Here is a 19340-nt window from a genome sequence, read left to right as displayed (position 1 = left end):
CCCTCCAAATAGACTTCATTACGATTTGAAGATGGTTTAAAAAAAAAAAAAAAATTCTTCGCATTGAAACAAGGAGAACAAGTTTGTTGTACTGGCTTTTTCCATTTGTTATTATTTATATTTATCATTATTTTATTTGGCCGGATATATTATTAAATCTACTCCATTAATGCTGTTGAGTTAACAAAATATAGATTGATATACCAAGTATGATCGTATTCCAAGTGGAAAAATTGATTGATATAACCCATGATAGGAACTAATAGCTACAAAATTTTTTCCTTGCATAGCTGTAAGTTCCTTTATGGGTTCTATCAATCCATGGCTATCCTTCATATGACACAGGGAAATAATATTAAATGAATATCTTTTTTTAAAGCCAAAAAAAGCTAGATTAAGAGCAAGACTCAAAAGAGTATAATATTTAAAAAAAAAAAAAAAAAGACGCTTCTCCTCATAACGCAAACTTTCAAACTTGCTGTAAGTGATGTTATCATCGTTTTCATTATCTGAGATAAGAAAATTAACAATAAAGAAAATCTTTTGACTAAATAATTATTTCTTCTACGTTTAAAAGTTCAACCATTCTTTCTAGGTTTACAATCTTTAAGTTATCTTATTAAAGATTCATATCATCTGCTTCTCCCTAATCTCCGGAGAAAATTTGTTACCTCATATTGATCATTTGATCAAGCCGATCATTTTTTCTGTTTCAACAAAAATAGTAGAAACCTGTTGGCATGGTCGAGAGATCAAATTGTGTTTGAACTTCACAGCGGCGAGTTTTGCGCATTGTTTTATACCGAGAGTAAAACGAGGCAAAAATTAGCAAAAAGAAATCAAAAAAAAGCGTTTGTCTTTTGTTTATTATATTTTTAAGAAAGATTTGTTAGCAGGTGGTTATTACACATTACAAGACAGTTTCAGCCGGTTAATTTTTGTAATAAAGTGGCTTTATCGTAACTAAAAATGGACAAACCTTTACAAAGTGATGGTTATTTTAAACTTTATCGGCTTCTTAAGTAAGAACACTCTCTCTTGCCAGAATGGTTAACAATGGATATGATTCGGGGCGAAAAATAGAAGACATTTTAGCCGAACTATTGCAGGATGCAAATTCTTCTAGGCTTAAAGGATTGCGAGATGCTTGTATGCAAGCCTCGGGTACGACGTCTTGTTTGTGTATTACAGTTAGGTTGATTTTATAATAAGCTGAATTTAAAAGTAATTTTCAATTCTTGTAAAAAATTTATAGAACAATTGGAAGAATTGGTTAACACAAAACTTGAAACCTATCAACTGAGGTAAACGTTATTTCTTTTTCTGCCTTTTACTAAATTTATCCGCTATTTGGCTTACGATGTTCTTTACCTAAAGCAGTTTTTAAACGTTTTCTAAAAACATTTTTATAAAGATTTAAGTTTGAAAATAAGAACTCCTTAAAGTCTCATTGCTTGTAAAATAAACTTAAAGTTAGAACAAAATCACGATACTTTTTTTTTTTTTTTTTTTTTTTTGTATTTTTGTTTGTAGGGAGACTTGTTTTTTGCCATTCAAAATTGCTTTAGAGTCGCGATCAATTAAGCTTGCAACTCTAGCGGTTGTTGGTTTACAGGTTGATTTTTTCAAAAATTTTCTTTTTTTATTATTATTTGTATTTAGTAATAATTATTAATCGACACAGAGTTTGATAAAGATTATTTGCCTCGTTGCATTTATTAGCAAATATTGCAATCTATTGCGTATTTTCAAAAAATGTTGCTTTGTGATGCAAGAAATATTTTCATTTGCTTCAGCCATTTTTGAAAGTTTGATTTTCCTTTTTTTTTTTTTTTTTTTTTTTTTTTTACCGTAGAAACTCATATCAGATGAAAGATTCCATTCCAAATCATTAAATGAACTCGAAGGATTCCGTTTTCCTGTCCAGTTTTTAAACACTGTAGTTTCTACTCCCTCTCTCTCGGATGAAGTGCAGGTTGAAGTAATGAAGGTAAATTCCAATCTTTCCAGTTTCGGTCGAAATTTTAAAACATTTTGGGCAAATTGAACTGGGACTGGATATTACGCGTATATATAACTTTTTTAAAAAACAAGTTAGAAATCAGATTTGTAAACTTTTAAACAGTGCGTATTTTACACGTGTTTGTTTTATAATTACTTCATTAAAATAATAGTTTAATATATATTCGTATGTTAAAAAATTAATTTATAATCTACATTAATAAGAATCGTTTTATAGCTATTGATGTTGATAACAAGTTCAGAATCATGCGAGATTCATGGAGATCAACTCATTAAAATTGCAGAGGTACGAAAACTTATCTATGTTACATTAAATGTATCTCTTATGCATATATATATATATATATATATATATATATATATATATATATATATATATATATGCGAGTGATGACGAAAAACGGGTGATGACAAAAATGAGACTGCGTTTAAAAGGGCATAGCTCTTTTACTTTAAAAGGTTTTTTGTGAATTAAAAAAGTATTAAAGAAGAGAATTTTTCAAGCTTTAAAAATATGTCTTTATTTATCTTCTATAACTTCATTTCTACGAATACTATCGATTCGACATTTTACCGATCCCATAAGACTTTGTATGACAGTAAAGTCAATCATATTCAAACAATATTTTATTCTATTGCGAAGTTGATCAATAGTTTCTGCTTGCCAGTTGTTCTTGTATACTTCTTCTTTCAATTGAGACCAAAAGTCTTCAATGGGCTTGCATTTAGGTACGTTGGAAGGGTTGTCTTCCTTTTCAATAAAATTCATGTTATTTTGCCTGAAATACTCCATTACAGATTTTGCCTAATGTGATGTTGCGGGTCAGGCCAGAATATGTAATTGTAATCTAGATGGTTTGCTTTGATGAAAGGAACAAGTCTTTTTATGATACATTCGCCCAGGCATTATTCTTCTTTGTTTGATTGCTTACAAGTGACAAAAAAAGGTTTAGAAAAATCTTTAACTGAAATGCAAATCCAGACTAACACTTTTTGCTGGTATTTTTCAATTGGATTATATTTTACGCTTGGTGATGTTAAAGAAGTGTAGACACAGTACTATTAGTAGAAGTCAAATTTTCTATCTGAGTAGAAATTTTGGCTTCCATTAGTTGTGCTGTGGTTTAAAGTGAAATAAGATTCGTCATCAATCATCCAATCGTGGTTTTTGTATTTTTCGAAAAAACGACTGCAACTCGTTCTTATTTTGCGTTTTGTATCTTATTCTTAATGGAATCTTTGTTTTTTTCTTCTTTTTTTTTTTTTGCATTTAATATCTGCGCGTTTCTTGAATGATTTGCAGATAAAGGATTGATCGCACAAACATTTTCTAGCGCTTGCCTCTGTGAGACGCCATCCTTTTGGTCAAACATGGTCTTCAGCTTAGTAATAATCTTTTTAAGACATAGCAACCCGACCACTTCGTTTCACTCGTTGAGTTCCAATTCCATTTTCTGCGCGTTCAATTCTACGTTATATATTTGCTTTTGGTATATTTTCTACTTAACAATGGCAATAAGTGTAATATTTACCATGTTGCTTACTGGCCATGTAAAAACCATACACATGTTCACGGAGAAATTCTTGCTTAGATTTGTTTATTTTCATTTTCAATCATTGAATTTTGATTGATTTTTTTTTTACTTAAAACTAGAATCAATTTGTAATAAAACGCAATATACCCAGTAAAAATTGGACGTCCTTAGACGTCCGATGGACAAATAAAACTGGTCCAATCGTCCAAATTTGAATGATTGGATTAGTTTTGTTCGTCCACCGGACGTCTAAGGACGTCCAATGTTTAGTAGGTATCTATGCAAAAAATATAATTAGTACATGCAAGTTTAAATTGAACGCTTTCTTCTTTTTTTGTCATCACCCGTTATTTATATACACAAAAACACAAATACACACTACCGTCTATATTTATTCGAATGAGAGAGATTTTGAAAAAAATGTTTAAATTTTATATTTCTTTCATTTTTTTTTTTTTTTTTTTTTTTTTTTTTGTATAATTGGCAAATCATGGTGATGTAAACGTGAATAGTTAATTTAAGTAAAAAAATGCTAAAAAAAAAAAAATCATAAATTTAACAATATATCCTTTTATATTGTCTCAAATGGGTGTTTACGGCTTCTTTACCAAAATATACTCTTTAAAAAATCCATGATAACTTCTAGACGCTAAGAAACAAAAACATTTAACTATTCTTTCGTATTACAATTCAAAAGGTAAATTTATCGTGTTTCCAGAGCGAAGTTCAATAATAAATGTAGTTTTGTTATTTTTATTAAAGTTGATATTTTTATAAAAAAAAAAAAAAGATAAGAGAGCGTGAATTATCAGAAGAAACACGATTGATAATATTTACATTATGGCGAAAAAATTTTCGATGGGACAAGTTGCAACAAAAATTTAAAATTTCTACTTCAACGGTATGAAATATTATTATTTCATATTAAGGAAAAAACTGGAAGTGTGGTCAATTTAAAACAATAACCACACTTCCAGTTTTTTAGTTAATAGTCTATTTCTTTTACTGGGTAACCCCAGTAAAAGAAATAGACTATTAACTGCCCCAACATTTACAAACAGTATAATAGTTCTTGAGAAGATCCAATGTCTGTGGCAACAGTGAAGAGGGAATCGATGGGAGCAGGGCTTGGTGGTAGAATAGCCGCAAGAAAACACTTTTTGGGTCCAAAAATAAGAAAAGAAGACAGCAGTGGGCAAAAAAATACGAAAAATTTACTGTTGACGAGTCGGCCCAAAGAATAGGTTTCCAGTCATCAACAGTTCTAAATTTTTGGTTCAAAGAGAAGATTATATGTTTAAAGAAAAGTTGGCGAATGGGTAATAAAACAGTAGGTGGTGTCATTTATAAAACACGATGGAGATAGTGTTATGGTGCGGGGTTGTTATACTGGTAATAATACTGGTGATATTGTTACAATAGATCAAATAATGACGAAAGAGGTGTATTTGGAGATTTTAAAGAATTATGCCATTCCTTCAGAAAGTCGGATAATTGGAGTACCATTCATTTTTCAAGAAGATAATGACTCAATGCATTCCTCAAAACTTTGTAGTGAATTAGAAAATGATAAAATAATTGAAATAATGATTTGGCCTCCCCCGGCCCAATGGGCATGCATCATTCGCCATTCGCACAACGTCTGGAGGACAGTACAATAACGTCCGTACCGGTGTTGTACTGTCTTCCGGACGCCGTGCGGATGATGCATGCCCACTAAGCCAATTATCTAATCTCGTAAAATTATTTTAATTTCAAAAAATATTTTAAGATTAACTAAAGTCTGCAGTTGAATAGCTTCTTTTTTATTCTTTATGCAAAAAGTGAAAAATGGAGTCCAAATATTTAAATTCTTATACGCGATGTCAATATTCAAGTCTATATATATATATATATATATATATATATATATATATATATATATATATATATATATATATATATATATATATATATATATACGTAGATGTGCACTGAAACATATGCTCGAGCTCATCAAACGCCAACAAAATCCGCATGCAAGGCTACTCTCAATCAAATGCTAAGCTCCGTGTGTCACAGGTTTCAAGAGAGCACGGTAAGCATCTTCAATGAAAAATATTATTTGGTTTTTAAATCAAAACTTTTGTTTTAAAAGCACGTTTGGTTTCATATTACTATATACTGCAGCAGTTTCTTTTAAAATAGTTTTTAAAAAATGAAATTTTTGTTTTTTAGTTACAAAGAACTTCGCAAGCCAAAAAAAGTAGGTGGCACTCTGATAAATATTCTTTAAGCTGCGTTATTAATTCATAATGGCAACTTTCAAGTGTTTTATTTTAAAGATTCCAATATGGGTGACAGAAATAGAACATTCAGTCAAAACATCATGATGCTGCTCAAACATTTCTGTCTCAAGCTGAACCCAAATAATGCGTGAGTATTTAGGGTTTTTATTGTACTATTTATTTTTCTTTGCGTTTTTTTATGTGTTTTCACTTTTTATTCTCACTGACATTAATAAAGGTCTGGACACCAGTTTAGCTGTTTTATTTGTTCTTTTGAACGCTGTTAGGGCGGTTTATCACCAACAAGCATTAACACTATGTTTGGAAGCGATGCAAGTAATTTTTTCGAACCTCTCCACATCGATTCAAAAAGATGATGATTTTATCAATTTAGTATGGTAAGGCTTGGGTTTAAACTACGAAGTTTATAATTGGTAGGACTATGAGTTGAAAAATTATAAACCACGGCTTTTTTCTCCAAAACTTTAGGCAGATTGTATGTCCAGCTCTTGATCAGCTGCTTAATGTAAATGATTTGGACTCTCCGCGCCAGTTGAATGATGATAATAGCCGTATTAAAACAAATGGAGCAAATCGATTTTCAAATCCTACAATTCCAAAATTAGTGTATTCAATAATTTTTGACATTATTAGATTAGTAGGTACACTTAGAAAAATTAGATGCACTTTAGAACCAATATTTGAGCGTATCTCTCACTGCACTCAGCCAGCTGTTCGAATCGAAGCACTCAAAATTTTAAAAGAGGTAATTTAGCATTTTTTGTTTTGTTCGTGACAAAGAATAATTCGGTTTAAAATTTTTTGAGTTCGATTAAAGTTACTGTCTTCGTTTTATGCAAGCATGAAAATTAGAGATTTTTACTCTGAAAGTGAAAAAAGTTTATATTGTTTGAGAAATCGAAATTTTAATAAATGTGCAACGGGTTTTAATTTTAAAATTGTTTCGATTAATATATTTTTAGATTGTTGGTAATCCGCAAAGAATAATGGATCTAGCAGGGCCAACGCAAAAGTGCGCTGACGATCTATCAACAGACGATCAAAAATCAGACATCGAACTGTTTAAAATGTAACGAAAAACTTTTCCAAATTATTTATCTTCAGAATTTTTTTTTTTTTAATCATTTTGCATTAAGAATGTTTCTTTAGTGTAATGGCTAGCATTAACGACTCATCAAAACAAAATGACGCCTGTATCAGTGGTGCAAGCGTTTCTTGCGTTGTTGCATTTTTGGGGACTCTTGAAGACTTAAGCAGCGGAAGAGGTTTAAATGATGATCATATAGAAATTTTAAGCAAAGTAAAAGAGCCTGAAAACTTTCTTGAGATATACAAGTCAGAAAATCAGGGACAATCCTCATTAATTACCGCGGCTCTTTCAGAAAGTGAGGATTCACAAAGTGATGATTCAGAAAATGCGCGTGAAAAACCGAAACACATCAGGTGGCAGATGGATTATGAGGGAGAAGTAGAAATGTTGTCTGGTAAAATTAATTTTTTTTTTTTTTTAATACTATTTGTTTAAAAAGAGTTGGAAACTAATTTGACAGCTCTTCTTCTTCGTATATGATGATCGCATATCTTTTTCAAATAAAACGCAATTCATTCGTACATCCTTTTCCAGAAAGCGAGGAAGAAAGTCAGTATTCGAATATGTTACCTAAGACAGTGACGTGGGCACAGAATAACGAAGAAAGACTTATCGATAGCAGAGAGGAAGTAACGTTGCAACGAGGAAAACCAAAAACAGGTGGCTTTCTCAGCATAGATATTTGTAGATAAAATAAATTTATAATTAAAAATAAAAATTTAATTACAATAGATGAAATATTACCTTTTTTTGATTTTATGTATTCTCTTTTACTTTAGAAACTCGAAAATCTTCTATTCCGAAACTTAAATCGAATTACACTTCGGTTAAAGCCAAAACGGACTCTGGTTTAAAAAAAGTTAAGCGGCATGATTTAAAGCCAAAAAGAAGCGGAATTCGGAGATCTTTTTCTGCTATCGACTTGCGACCAAGTGGGGTTGCCTCCATTCTTTCAGACGAAATAAATCGACCTCTTCGAAAAACTAAATCTGCCTCTAGTCTAGAAATAAAACCTCTTCGAAAATATCACGATACAAGCTTAATTCAAGTTGAATACGGTTTTTTTTACAAATATTGGAAAAGAAACACACCGAAGGACAAAAAACAAATCGGAGAAAAAAGAATCGACGATGATAAGAAAGATGATTCAAGAAATCCTCGACCTATTCTACGTAGAGCAAAATCTTTTAATGAAGATAAAAGTAAGGATTCAACTGAACCTCCCGAAATAAAACCTTCTCGACTAGAAATTGTGAAAACTTCGGAGGAAAATTCATCTCCTTCCAAAGAAACTACTATTAACGGTATTCCTCTGAGCAAACTTCCAAGACAACAACGATCAAAACTTCCAAAAAAGAAGCCAACTCCAAAGTTAAAAGCGGTTGCTACAAACACTCAAAAAGAAAACGAAATCTTGATTGAACCAGAAAAGACTATCGAAGAAGTTGAAAAAGAAGGTGCAAAGAATTTTGCACGTTGTCTTCTTGGAATATTGCCATCAGTTTTAGCGGCAACTGAACCCGCTGTTGCCGATGACCTCCTTCAACAGTTTGCATCTGACGTTTGCGAGGCTGTTACTTGCATGGCGCTAAAAAGAAAAAACGTACCAAACTTCGGGATTGTTCGAACCCATGATATGAAAAGAGAAAACAATGACGATACAGACCCCTCATTGAATGCTGACGGAGTGTATAAAACCGTATATGAGACATTAAAACTCAGTTATAAACTCACTCAATCTGGTTTCTATAACACAAGAGGAAGTAAACCACCTTTATCACAAGTAAATTCTTTTTGATGCTTCTGTTTCAGAAAAACGATTTGATTTTCGGTTTCAAAAAAACGTTCGGCTTGTTAAAAACTCTGTATTAAATTTTTTTCGTTTTTTCGCTTTGTTTTTTCCAGGAAGAGTTCATTGACTCTATCATTCGATCAGGGTTACCAGTTCGCTTGTCTAAGGTTTGGCTATCTGAGGTGTATCGCTTGGCTACAACATACGACATTTTATCAAAAGCTGGCTGTAAGCCTGAATCTAGGGAGTCAAACAAAGCATTATTGGGTATTTTGTCTGAAAAAATTTATACACATCACCCAAGCCGTTTTAAAGATAGCGAAGCTTCCCCTTTCAATATCGATTATGAAAATATTCCACCTGCAAAACGTGAAGGAATAAAATTTTCTCGCAGGCTGCTTTTGTCAACTTGGGAACAAGTTCTTGAAATCTTATCGGTTCCTCTTGATACCAGCTCAAAAATTAAAGGTAGGTATTTTTTGGTTACTTTTGCGTTATCGCAGAATATTATTTTAGTTTGTATCAGAAACTTTAATAAACGCTTTATTTCAGCTGGAAATGGATCTGTTGGATTGGCCTTGATGCTCAATGGTATCGGCAGCCCAAATACAAAAAGACAGCTTTCTATGGAACGTGATTTAGTTTGTCTTACTTTAGATGGTTTTAGACGAGCAGCGAGATTATGCTGTGCTCTCGGTACGCAAAATATTTCAAATATAAATCTTTTACAAAAACTTTTGAGATACAGAAGTTTTTCAATCCAAAGAAATAATTTTAGATGTATCATTTTTTAAAATTAACTGATATTACACCACTTTGTTTTTCAAAGTCATTATTCAAAATGTATTTGTGACGTAGTTATTTTACGTTTTAAATAAACATCTTTATAAAGCAACGCGATAGAAATGTTTGGTAGCTTGAAGTTTTTTTAATATTATTTTTGCGTAAACTTGTTTGGAATTTTCTTTAAAGACATTCAGTCTCGTTGTGATACAATTTTATCTCGACTTTCGGAGGCATCTTGTACAGACTATTTTGATGAGAAGAGGCATCGGGCTGCAAAATTTACTGGTTCTGTAAAGTTGCATGCTGCACACATATTGAGCATGGATACTTTGTTAGCAGCTGGCTTAGAGTTAGGAAGTAATTCTCCTCAAGCATGGCCGCATGTTTTTAGGTTCTATGAATATAAATTGATTTTTGATTGTTTTTTTTTTGTTCCTTTTTTTAAATTTCACACTTACGATTGTTTGCAATTCTTCATAGATAAGTTTCTATATATAAATTCTTTATACAATTTTTTATATGTAAATTTAGATGTTGCATGTACATATCAAACCTGGAGCACGCTTCGTTTAACGACTCTCCTAATAAACCATTGAAACTTATCTCGCTTTCATCTCCAGTTGAAGAAATTTGTAATAACAAAGATGGAAATACATCTATTGATTCGAATAGCTCATGTAAGAGCATGGTTAATGGGGTCTTAAGTTCAGAAGATGCCAGTAGAGCAGTCTATGCTTTGTCCAGTGCAGTTGATAATTTATTTGACATGGCCGCTACTACTTTGCCGATTAAAGCATTTAGAGGATTTTTAAAAGCGCTCACTGAAGCATCTTATCAACAACTATTCGGAAAAGACAGTCGTTTTACTGCAATGGATGCAAAAGCTGCCCAAAATAGTACGAATATACAAATGCAAATGATAACGTTAAACACTCTGCATCTTTATCATATTTGTGATGTTATGTTGCGGTGTGCACGAAACAACAACCGACCACTACTGCACGTGATGGAAGCTTGGTCAATAATCAGTTCGCATTTAGTGGAGGTGAAAATTGTTTTTCTTAAGATAATAAATAAATTTTTCAAAGGCAATTTTTTATATTTTTGATGTTTATAAGTTTTCTGCGTATAACTGCATATAATTTAATAGGCAGCGTATCACCGTGCGCGACATGTTTCGAAAGTAGCATTAACCTCTATCCATGATATATTAAGCGAAATGCTCAAAAGACGTAATGAGCTGCCACACTTTTGGTTTTATGACACATTATTCATGCCATTTAACACTTTAATGGCTCTTGATACATGCGACGATGAAATACAGGACCAGGTTAGTTGCAATTATCTTAAAAGTTCAAAATTTGACTGTTTGCTTTTTTAAATATTTTGTGAGCTTTTTATGTGATTTTTTTTTTTAGATTCTCTATACATTGTATGAGCTTGTTGAAGGTTTCGGTCAGTCAATAAAATCTGGCTGGCGATCGTTGTTACGTGCATTGAGCAATACGCAAATTTCTAACCGCCACTCTTTGGAAGAATTCAACGACGGTGAACAGAGGCAAAAACTTGTCTTTAATATTATTGAAAACTTTGTAAATATAAAGAGTACTAGCGTTTTTGCTTCTTCTGTTGTAAGCGCTGTGCTCTGCCTTCTAAAATTTCTCAGAGGCGGCGGCTCAAATGATAAAGACGATTCTTTTGAGAAACCTTTCGATAAAGATAACTCTCTTAAAAGCGATACTGAAAGTAACATAAGTGATTTTTCGAATGTTTTGGAACTATGTGGACCAATTTTAAACATCATTTTGCAAATATCTAAAAAACTCTCTTCGATTTACATTCAACCATCATGTTCTATTTTCTACGGATCGTATTCAATACTTCTTGTAAACATGACTGAATCGCAAGATCGAGTTTGGGACGATACTTGGTCTCAATCGAAAAGCAGTAGAATATCTGACAAGGAAGGAAAGCATTCACCCGTCAGTGCAGCTAACTCTATTGTTGCGATAGATGATACTGGTATCTTGCGTGTTTGGTTTTTACTTTTAGAAGGACTTACAACAAATGTCGCCACCAGTCCTCAAAAGTTTCAACCAATGATTATAGAAATATTATTTGAAATCCTGCGTTCTATAACTACTGTTCCCGGTCCTCACTTTTCTATGTTTGCAATATCGAACCTTTTGCTTCCAATGCTTCGTTCTTGGGTACAGCGAGGTTCTAGAAAGAAATCCTATTGGGAGAACACGTTGACTAACTTTAAACATGCTTGTGGACTGGCCACTCAACTGGTAGTTGAGGAGATCGGACGTTTTTTAAGTGTTGAAGGTGAGAATCCCGATTTAACATCAATTTGTAGATAAGTAAATCCTTTAAAGTCATTCTATCTCTGCTATTAATATGACGCTTTTGATTTTATTCAGGAGCAGAGAATTGTGTACCAGTTATGCTAAAGCAGTTGTTAGATCTTTTCCAAGAATGCATCTCTCAACCAAATGAGGCAATTGCACGAACCGGATGTTCTTGCTTGAGGTAACTCTTTGTTATAAAACCTTTCTGGCATCTTGTTAGTTTAGGTTGCAAACATCTTTCTCATTATGAAAATTTAATTCTAAATTTTTACTTTTAGACACTTGTTGTTATCAGCGGGACCTCAGTTCACTGAGGAGCTTTGGGACATTCTATGTAATGGAATTAAGCGTATTGTTAACTCTACTCTTTCACCGGTGTGCGAGCTAATTTCCTGTTTTCGGTACGGTTCTACCAGTGTTAGTGGAGATAATGGCACCCACGTAAAAGTTGTTGCTAGAAGAGACTCTACAACTCAAGAAAGTATTCGACTTTTACAAATTGCTGAGCAGGTAATAAACAAAAAAGTCAAGCTTTCAATAAGTTATTGATTTTTTTTTTTTTTTTTTGCTCACGCCTTTCTTGTAAATTTTACTTTTTAGGTATTTTTGTTAGAGTCGCAATTAAAAGAAATATCACCTAGATCAGATTCCTCATTTGATGAAGATGATAATCGCTCGTTTACATTTCTATTATCAACTGATCACAATAAGTTAGATACGATTAAGACGAGGTATTCTTATGTTTATTCATTTATTTTTTTTGGAGGGCTTGGGTGAGGGCACAGTTGTCAAAATACACAAAAAATGCGCCGAAACTCCAAGAAACTGAGAATTCAACAGTTAGTAAACTGATATAAATTTGTTCGTTATGATTTAAAAAGCCAATAAAAACTTCTTTTTAAAAAAAATGACCAAAAAATTTTATATTCGCGAATGTGATATGTAATGCTATTTTCGGAAAATTTACAAAAATCTGTAAAATTTATATTGTAACTTAAGAATAGTTTGTCAAAAAAAATCCATTTCACCTTTTTCTAATGTTAATGAAACTTTTTAAAAATCATTAATCACATGCATTTTAATCAAAATCATTTTCATGTTATGATGACAAATCATGACATTGAAATATCCTAGTTTTTTTGGAAGACAATGCTTTGATTAGCATGTGTTTGGCAGCATTGAAAAATGGATGTTTTTATTTCCTATGCTGCCCTTCGGAATTTTAATAGTGAAATATTCTTTAATTTTACATGGCAAGTCAGTTTTTATTGCAAATTTTGTAGTTTTTTTAATTATTTGATTGCTTATATTTTGCGAGTTTTTTGTCATTTTGTAAGCACGTGCTATCAGTGCTGAAGCTACGCATTTTCGTACCAGTTTTGATAAAATTTTTTGGTAATTTTTTTTTTTAAAACAGTTTTTATTTGGCTTTTTAAATCATAAAAAACAAATTTGTATCAGTTTACTAACTGTTAAAAAGTCTCAGCTTCTTGGAGTTTCGGCTCATTTTTTGTCCATTCTGACCAATGAGGAGAGGAGGGGGACAAGTTCTCGGTAAGTAAAAACGTTTCTTTGAGTTGCAATCCATACTATTTTTTTTAGAATTACTTTTCGTGGGTTAACAGTAAGTTTGTTATGCAGCGAAATTCTTACACAAATGCTCGGCTGCATACTTTTGGAAAGTGCAGATTCTGTTCGCGGGTCAATTCTTACAAACATTACAGAAAGCGGGCTTATCAAACGAAACAAAGAAGATAATTCCCTTCCAGGTCTACTTTGCTACTTGTCCCCAGTTAACTTAGGAATTCTTTTTGATTGTTTAACAACAACTTATAACGTTGCGCACGATTACAACAATCGACCTGGCTTGAGGTCACTTGTCCAAAAACTTGCTCGTTTCTCGCAATCTACTAACCTCTTGAGACAATCCATTACCGCTTTTGCCATATATTTGAACACGTTGTTCCAAATATCTAGACACGATGGGGAGAATTTCTCTATATCAAACATTAAACGAATTTTAACCGGTGAAAAAGTCTTTCTTGATGCAAATCGTGACGGTTCTCCAAGTAGCGACCCAATGACTCGAGCTTTAAACGAAGATAAATATCGTAACCTGTTAAAAGGAGAAGCTAACATTGATTGGATTATCCGACGTTTATTCGATGCTTGCAATCAAATAAGCACAACGTACCAAACTCTTCATCAATCAGATGCTTTTGTAGAGCAAGATTCTGGTTTTTTTGATACAACTTTTCAATCACCACAAATGTCGCCTAAAAAAGAAATGGATTTCTCTGAAGAATGTGTGGATTTAAACACTTTGAACGCACCCCCGTCCGCACAAAAAGGTTTAAAATTTAGTTCACCTTTCCGACAAATAAAAAAGGGAGCTGTCGAGCAATTAGATTCAAGCAAAAGTCAGACTTATCATTTAAAAAAAAGGAAAGACGAAGCACTTCACTTGTGTGCTTGGTCACAATTAATTATAAGCATGCTAGAATTGTTGCTTGGACTACCTACATTGCAATTTAAATCCGTGTTACCTGCTGTGTTTCCCGCTGTTACTTCTCTCATAAACACTGTTCACGATCCAAAAGTTCGTCAACTTGTGTGCGATGTGGTGCGACGGTGTGGCTCCATATATGGTATAATATAAAAAATGACGTTACAGTTGCATACCCAAACATGTACAAACATTTCCAATCACTTGGTTACTAATTAAAGCAAATTTATTAAACAACTGAAGTTAGCACGCTTGCTAAGTAACCGCAGCTGTAATTGTAATTACTTCATATCGAACAAATTTTTTTTAGTAGATTCTTTTGAAGTTTGACGCGAAGTTCTATTACATTATTACTAAACGTACGTGAAACGAACGAAAGTCCAAGTTACTAAATCTTTTAAAAAACTTTAATTCCCAGAAAAAAATAATCATTTTCTTGCCTCCATTTTTTACCCATAATCTTTTGAGATTAACTAGGGATTTTCGATTTCTGTGATTTTTTGCGCGTGGTGTAACTTGGAGGATGATAAATTTACCATACACTTAAAATTATTTTGTTGAGCAGTTTTTTTTTACAATAAATGTTTATACGGAAGAAAAATTCTTTTTTTTAAAAAATACAGTTATAGGGGAACATGGGGCAAGATGACGAACGTTTTGAAAAGCTCATATCTTATTCAATAACTGTTTCATAAAGTAAAACTTTATCAAAAAATGGAAAAAAAATTATTATGCGTCACATATGTATAAAAAAAATTCCATATAAAAATTAAAAATATCCTGGAAAAAAACTCATTAAACAAAGTTACCTCAAATAATCATCTTTATGAAGAAAGACTAACTTTAATTAAAAATAAAAGATTGTGAAATCTTTAGCCAACTTTCAATTCAAACTTCATTTATGTTTTAGTTAACTTATCCAACATAGAAAGTTGTTTGATTTCCAAGACTGATTCGGTCGTTGCACACTTTGAATTTGAACGGGCTCGGGTGGATGACATCAATTTCTTGAAAGGAATTTTCTTCTTTTCACAAGCTTTTCTAAGGCACTTCTTGAATATTATTGGCTGATAAGGAAGGGCAACGCACTTCGACAAATTTCGCGGAGTCATCGGTCGTAACCGCGGGTCACAGCTAGCAGCCTTAATCAATCTAAAAGCAAAAAAATTCCTTTATTTGACAGTCTATAAGGCTCTAAATCTTTTACATTTATTTTTTGTTAATTGCTTATATTAGTAAAATGACAATTTTTACAGAAAAATAATTTAGAGTATTGTGGCCTGACTTATTGCCATATCTATAAGCCTGGAAATACTGTTTACCAGTGCTTCTCAGCAGAAACAGGTTTCTTACTTTTGATGTTCTGGTGGTGTAGTAGCATTAAAAAATATCGAGTTCCTAGCAACAAAATGGCAGAACAGAAGGTCACAGAGTTGCTGGTTGGAGTGTGTAGTAAGATTACAACCAAAGCTTTCTCGTTTTTTGATTCGTTTTTTCGATTGTACAATGTGACGATCCATTGGACCATCGGGCAGAACTGTAAAATTGGATTGAATTATAATAAATTATAGCTAAAAGTTGAACTTTGAAAAAGTCCTTCACTTGAAATTGGTCAGTGTGGCAAACTATTACAAAGTTAGAGAACGCTATCCATGAAGATTTTTGGCAGCAATAGGGATTTACAGCTTCTTACAGATTATAGCAATTTTAACTAACAATAAGCAATTTACAGCGATGATTAGAAGTTTTAAGTAACTATTAGCGATTTACAGAAATTTTAGGTAACAACCAGTGATTTGTAGCAAACATCACTTATTATCAAAACTATTAGCGGCAATTATTATGAGAGAACATCAATGAGTATCTGCAATTATCGGCAGTTATCTATTAGTGACAGCACAAAGTAATAAAATTCAAATTAATTAAAAAAAAAAAAATATGTCCCTACGCTTTCTTTAATTGATTCCTTAGTTTTCAACAAACCGAGATATTCTTTCGGATGATGAGGTGACGTCAATCAGTCGATGTTGATGATCTGTTTGCCATCAAGAAAAACGAACGATTGCTAGGATAAAGTTTGCAGCAGATGAACTTCCCCAAAAGTCGATAATCTCCTTTTTCAAATTCAGTTGGTTCCCGGAAATAATGCCAAATTTGGGAGCGTTTCTGCCGTGCACCTCCTTCCTCACTTTCTTGAGTACGGGAACGCTTCAGTTTTGGGCGGCCATCTAAGATGACAAATTTAATAAAAATTAGGCAAATAATTAACCATATAATTAAAATTGATTTTAAGCAAAACTTTGAATGCTTCCTATCCTCTCTTTGCAACTTTAAGCAATGCTCGAAAATAATTAGTACTCTGTGAAAAAATTTAGAGGCACTAAGCAAAGAAATTAAACTAATTATATTAAACAATTTAATACCTGTTTTTTTGGCTTCGCTTTCATGAGGAAGCAGGTCATCTGGAACTGAAGATAGTGTTGGATTTTCTTTTTGACGTTCACTTCCTTCTTCGTTTTCTGTATCAAAATCGCTAGTAAACATTTTCGAAATATTTTTCTTTTTTGCGCACGTCCGATTTTAATTTCAAAATTTTAAAATTAAAACCTTTTTAACATCATTTCAAGAAACGGAAAATGAAACAAATCTGAAAACACACAATGATGCTCTACGATCGCTTTTGCTGGTTTTGACTTATCTTGGATTTTTTGTAACAACCAATCAGTCGAGCATTTCAAATAAAGTGTGAGATAAAGTAATTTTGCCAAACGGATGGTGTGAATAGCATGAGGAAATATACTTAATTTTGTACGTAAGTGAGCATAAAGACCTGTTATTGCTCCAGTTGGACACTGAACAGGTAACTTGCATGTTTCTATTTTGCAAATGCCTATAACTCTATTACCATTCTTTTTTTGCCTACTAAAAAATTCCCATACAATACTTCGACAATTACCATCGTTACTATCCGCCATTGTGGTACTGTGTAACTTTTTTCTTTCACTTTTAAACAATAAAGTTCGATTAACCTTGGGTTCACTTCGAAACAAAGATATTATACTTTTAAAAGTTCGAATGGAACGAAATTAGTATTGAGGTACAACAAAGGGTTGTTGATAATCATAAAAGTGGCTTTGGTTACAGAAAATTGCTGAAAAATTTAATAAAAGCAAGATAGTAAAATCAATAATACCAAAATATAAAAAAACTGAAAAGCGTGTAAATTAAAGCACGCTCAGGCAAAATAACGTCCACCAAATACAACCTCTAGAAAAGATAAACTAAGCGTGAACGTTTCTGAAGGAACTATACAACGTAGACTTCGCTCTATTAGGTTTTATGGATCCCGTATCACAAAAAAGCCTTTCATTTCGAGAAAAAATAAAATAAAAGGCCTTACCTTTGCAAATAAGTAATTTTTAAAGCCACTAGATTCTTGGAAATCAGTTTTAAGGTCTGATGAAAGTAAATTCGAACTAAAGAATTCTAGAAAAGACCAAATGGAAAAGAAAAGGAAAACACTTGGACAAAAAAAAAAACATAAAAGCGACCAGCAAACATGGAGGTGGTAATGTACTTGTTTTGGGCTATTTCAGTTATAACGGAGTTGGTAATTTATTTCAAATTGAAGAAAAATTAACAGGAGCTGGATATGTAAATATTTCACGATAAAACCCTATGCTCTTTGTCAATAAATTAGGATTACCGGATCAATATGCCTTCCAACAAGACAATGATTCGAAACATACCAGTTAGATTGCCAAAGTATATTTCAAAAAAAAATGAAATGGAACTGTTGGATCAAAGTCCGGATTTGTAGCTCAAAGCCCGGATATCAATTCAATTGAAAATTTGTGAAATTATTTGGATGACAAAGTTAATAGGGATGAGCACTGTATCAATAAACAAAATCTCTTTTTAGCTTTGGAGGCAGCTTGTTATGATATTCCTCAAAACTATTTACAAAACTTAATTTAAAGTATTCCTCGTCGCTTGCTAGCAGTAATCGATGCTCAAGGACTTCATACTAAATGTTAGTTAACTATAAAACAAAAAACTCGGATATACTTAATAATACTTTGAGAGGTATGAATACTTTTGCACTTCCTCATACCTCAATTTTTAAATAGTTTTAACTTTTTTTAGAAACAAAGTTCAACTTTGTAATATTATAGTTTATATTATTTATATTATATTATTTATATTATAGTTTATATTATTAATAGTTGTTATAATAAATTCTTTTTTAGTTTCTACCAAAATTACTTACATGAATTTAGTTTTTTGTTTTATTACTACACATATTTTATAATAGGGTATGAATATAATATAATATATATGTATGTAGATATGCAAAATTATATATATATAATTTTGTGTATGTATATAACTTTGTATATATATATAACTTTGTATATATATATATATATATATATATATATATATATATATATATATATATATATATATATATATATATATATATATATATATATATATATATATATATATATATAATAAAATATGTGTAGTAATAAAACAAAAAATTAAATTCATGTAAGTAACTTTAATTGAAACTAAAAAAAAAATTATTATAGCAACTATTAATAATATAAACTAAAATATTACAACTGCAAGTTGTTTCTAAAAAAAATTTTTTTTAGAAGCAAGGTTCTAAAAAAAAAATTTTCGTTACGGGCTTTTGCTTCTTCTTAAAAAAACTCGCCATTTTTTAGCTTTTTTCATCAAACTTAAAGATAATGATTTTTGAAATTAAAAAATGGTAGGTTTTAGCTTTGAGTATTATAACTCTTTCTTAATACTCAACTCTATTTGGTAGCAGAATACAAAGAAATCAATACGTCATATACCAAATCTTGTGAGAAAACATAGCGAGACTATCCAGCATATCACTCAAACAAAATATGGATTTACTTAAAAATGAATTTAATTGGTTGAGAAAAAAT

The 19340-nt window shown here is 31.8% G+C and overlaps 2 protein-coding genes across 3 annotated transcripts; one reads left to right on the top strand and one right to left on the bottom strand.

The window, feature by feature from the left end:
- The first annotated feature begins 96 nt into the window (after positions 1–96).
- On the top strand, positions 97–14974 carry LOC145198847 (brefeldin A-inhibited guanine nucleotide-exchange protein 3-like). Its single transcript, XM_080074176.2, has 24 exons — positions 97–1164; positions 1256–1304; positions 1534–1615; positions 1856–1990; positions 2240–2308; positions 5524–5634; positions 5775–5802; positions 5882–5972; positions 6112–6222; positions 6314–6590; positions 6808–6914; positions 6995–7329; positions 7470–7595; positions 7715–8718; positions 8841–9195; positions 9280–9423; positions 9700–9904; positions 10045–10558; positions 10664–10843; positions 10932–11844; positions 11940–12048; positions 12146–12377; positions 12468–12598; positions 13470–14974. Exons 1-24 carry the CDS (start codon positions 1047–1049, stop codon positions 14524–14526), a joined length of 6483 nt encoding a protein of 2160 aa, XP_079930302.2. The 5' UTR covers positions 97–1046; the 3' UTR covers positions 14527–14974.
- Positions 14975–15028: 54 nt separating this feature from the next.
- Positions 15029–18425, bottom strand: LOC149891134 (uncharacterized). 2 transcript variants are annotated; one of them, XR_016450412.1, is made up of 3 exons: positions 16797–18425; positions 16322–16601; positions 15029–15525 (listed from the first exon to the last, which is right to left on the bottom strand). XR_016450412.1 is itself a non-coding variant. In XM_090080814.1 (2 exons), the coding sequence occupies exons 1-2, from the start codon at positions 16915–16917 to the stop codon at positions 16387–16389; spliced, it is 336 nt and encodes a 111-aa protein (XP_089936940.1). In that variant the 5' UTR covers positions 16918–17940; the 3' UTR covers positions 15029–16386. The 2 variants fall into 2 exon arrangements, 1 of the variants encoding a protein (XP_089936940.1); XM_090080814.1 differs by having other exon boundaries at positions 15029–16601; positions 16797–17940.
- Positions 18426–19340: the final 915 nt, after the last annotated feature.

This window comes from Hydra viridissima, unplaced genomic scaffold (assembly GCF_058129835.1).
Source record: "Hydra viridissima isolate aposymbiotic clone 2 unplaced genomic scaffold, HvirCarnegie_v1 scaffold_3, whole genome shotgun sequence".
Lineage (NCBI taxonomy): Eukaryota > Metazoa > Cnidaria > Hydrozoa > Anthoathecata > Hydridae > Hydra > Hydra viridissima.
The sequence above is the reverse complement of the archived record's forward strand: the minus strand, read 5'-3'. Positions and strand labels throughout refer to the sequence as shown.

Excerpts from the sequence above, each read along its gene's own strand:
- LOC145198847 (XM_080074176.2), top strand. The coding sequence starts at position 1,047 with ATGGTTAACAATGGATATGATTCGGGGCGAAAAATAGAAGACATTTTA. Across the intron at positions 5,973-6,111 it reads AAGCTGAACCCAAATAATGC|GGCGGTTTATCACCAACAAG; the intron begins GTGAGTATTTAG and ends GAACGCTGTTAG. Across the intron at positions 12,599-13,469 it reads TTAGATACGATTAAGACGAG|AATTACTTTTCGTGGGTTAA; the intron begins GTATTCTTATGT and ends TATTTTTTTTAG.
- LOC149891134 (XM_090080814.1), bottom strand. The coding sequence starts at position 16,917 with ATGTTTACTAGCGATTTTGATACAGAAAACGAAGAAGGAAGTGAACGT. Across the intron at positions 16,602-16,796 it reads AAGCGAAGCCAAAAAAACAG|ATGGCCGCCCAAAACTGAAG; the intron begins GTATTAAATTGT and ends TTGTCATCTTAG.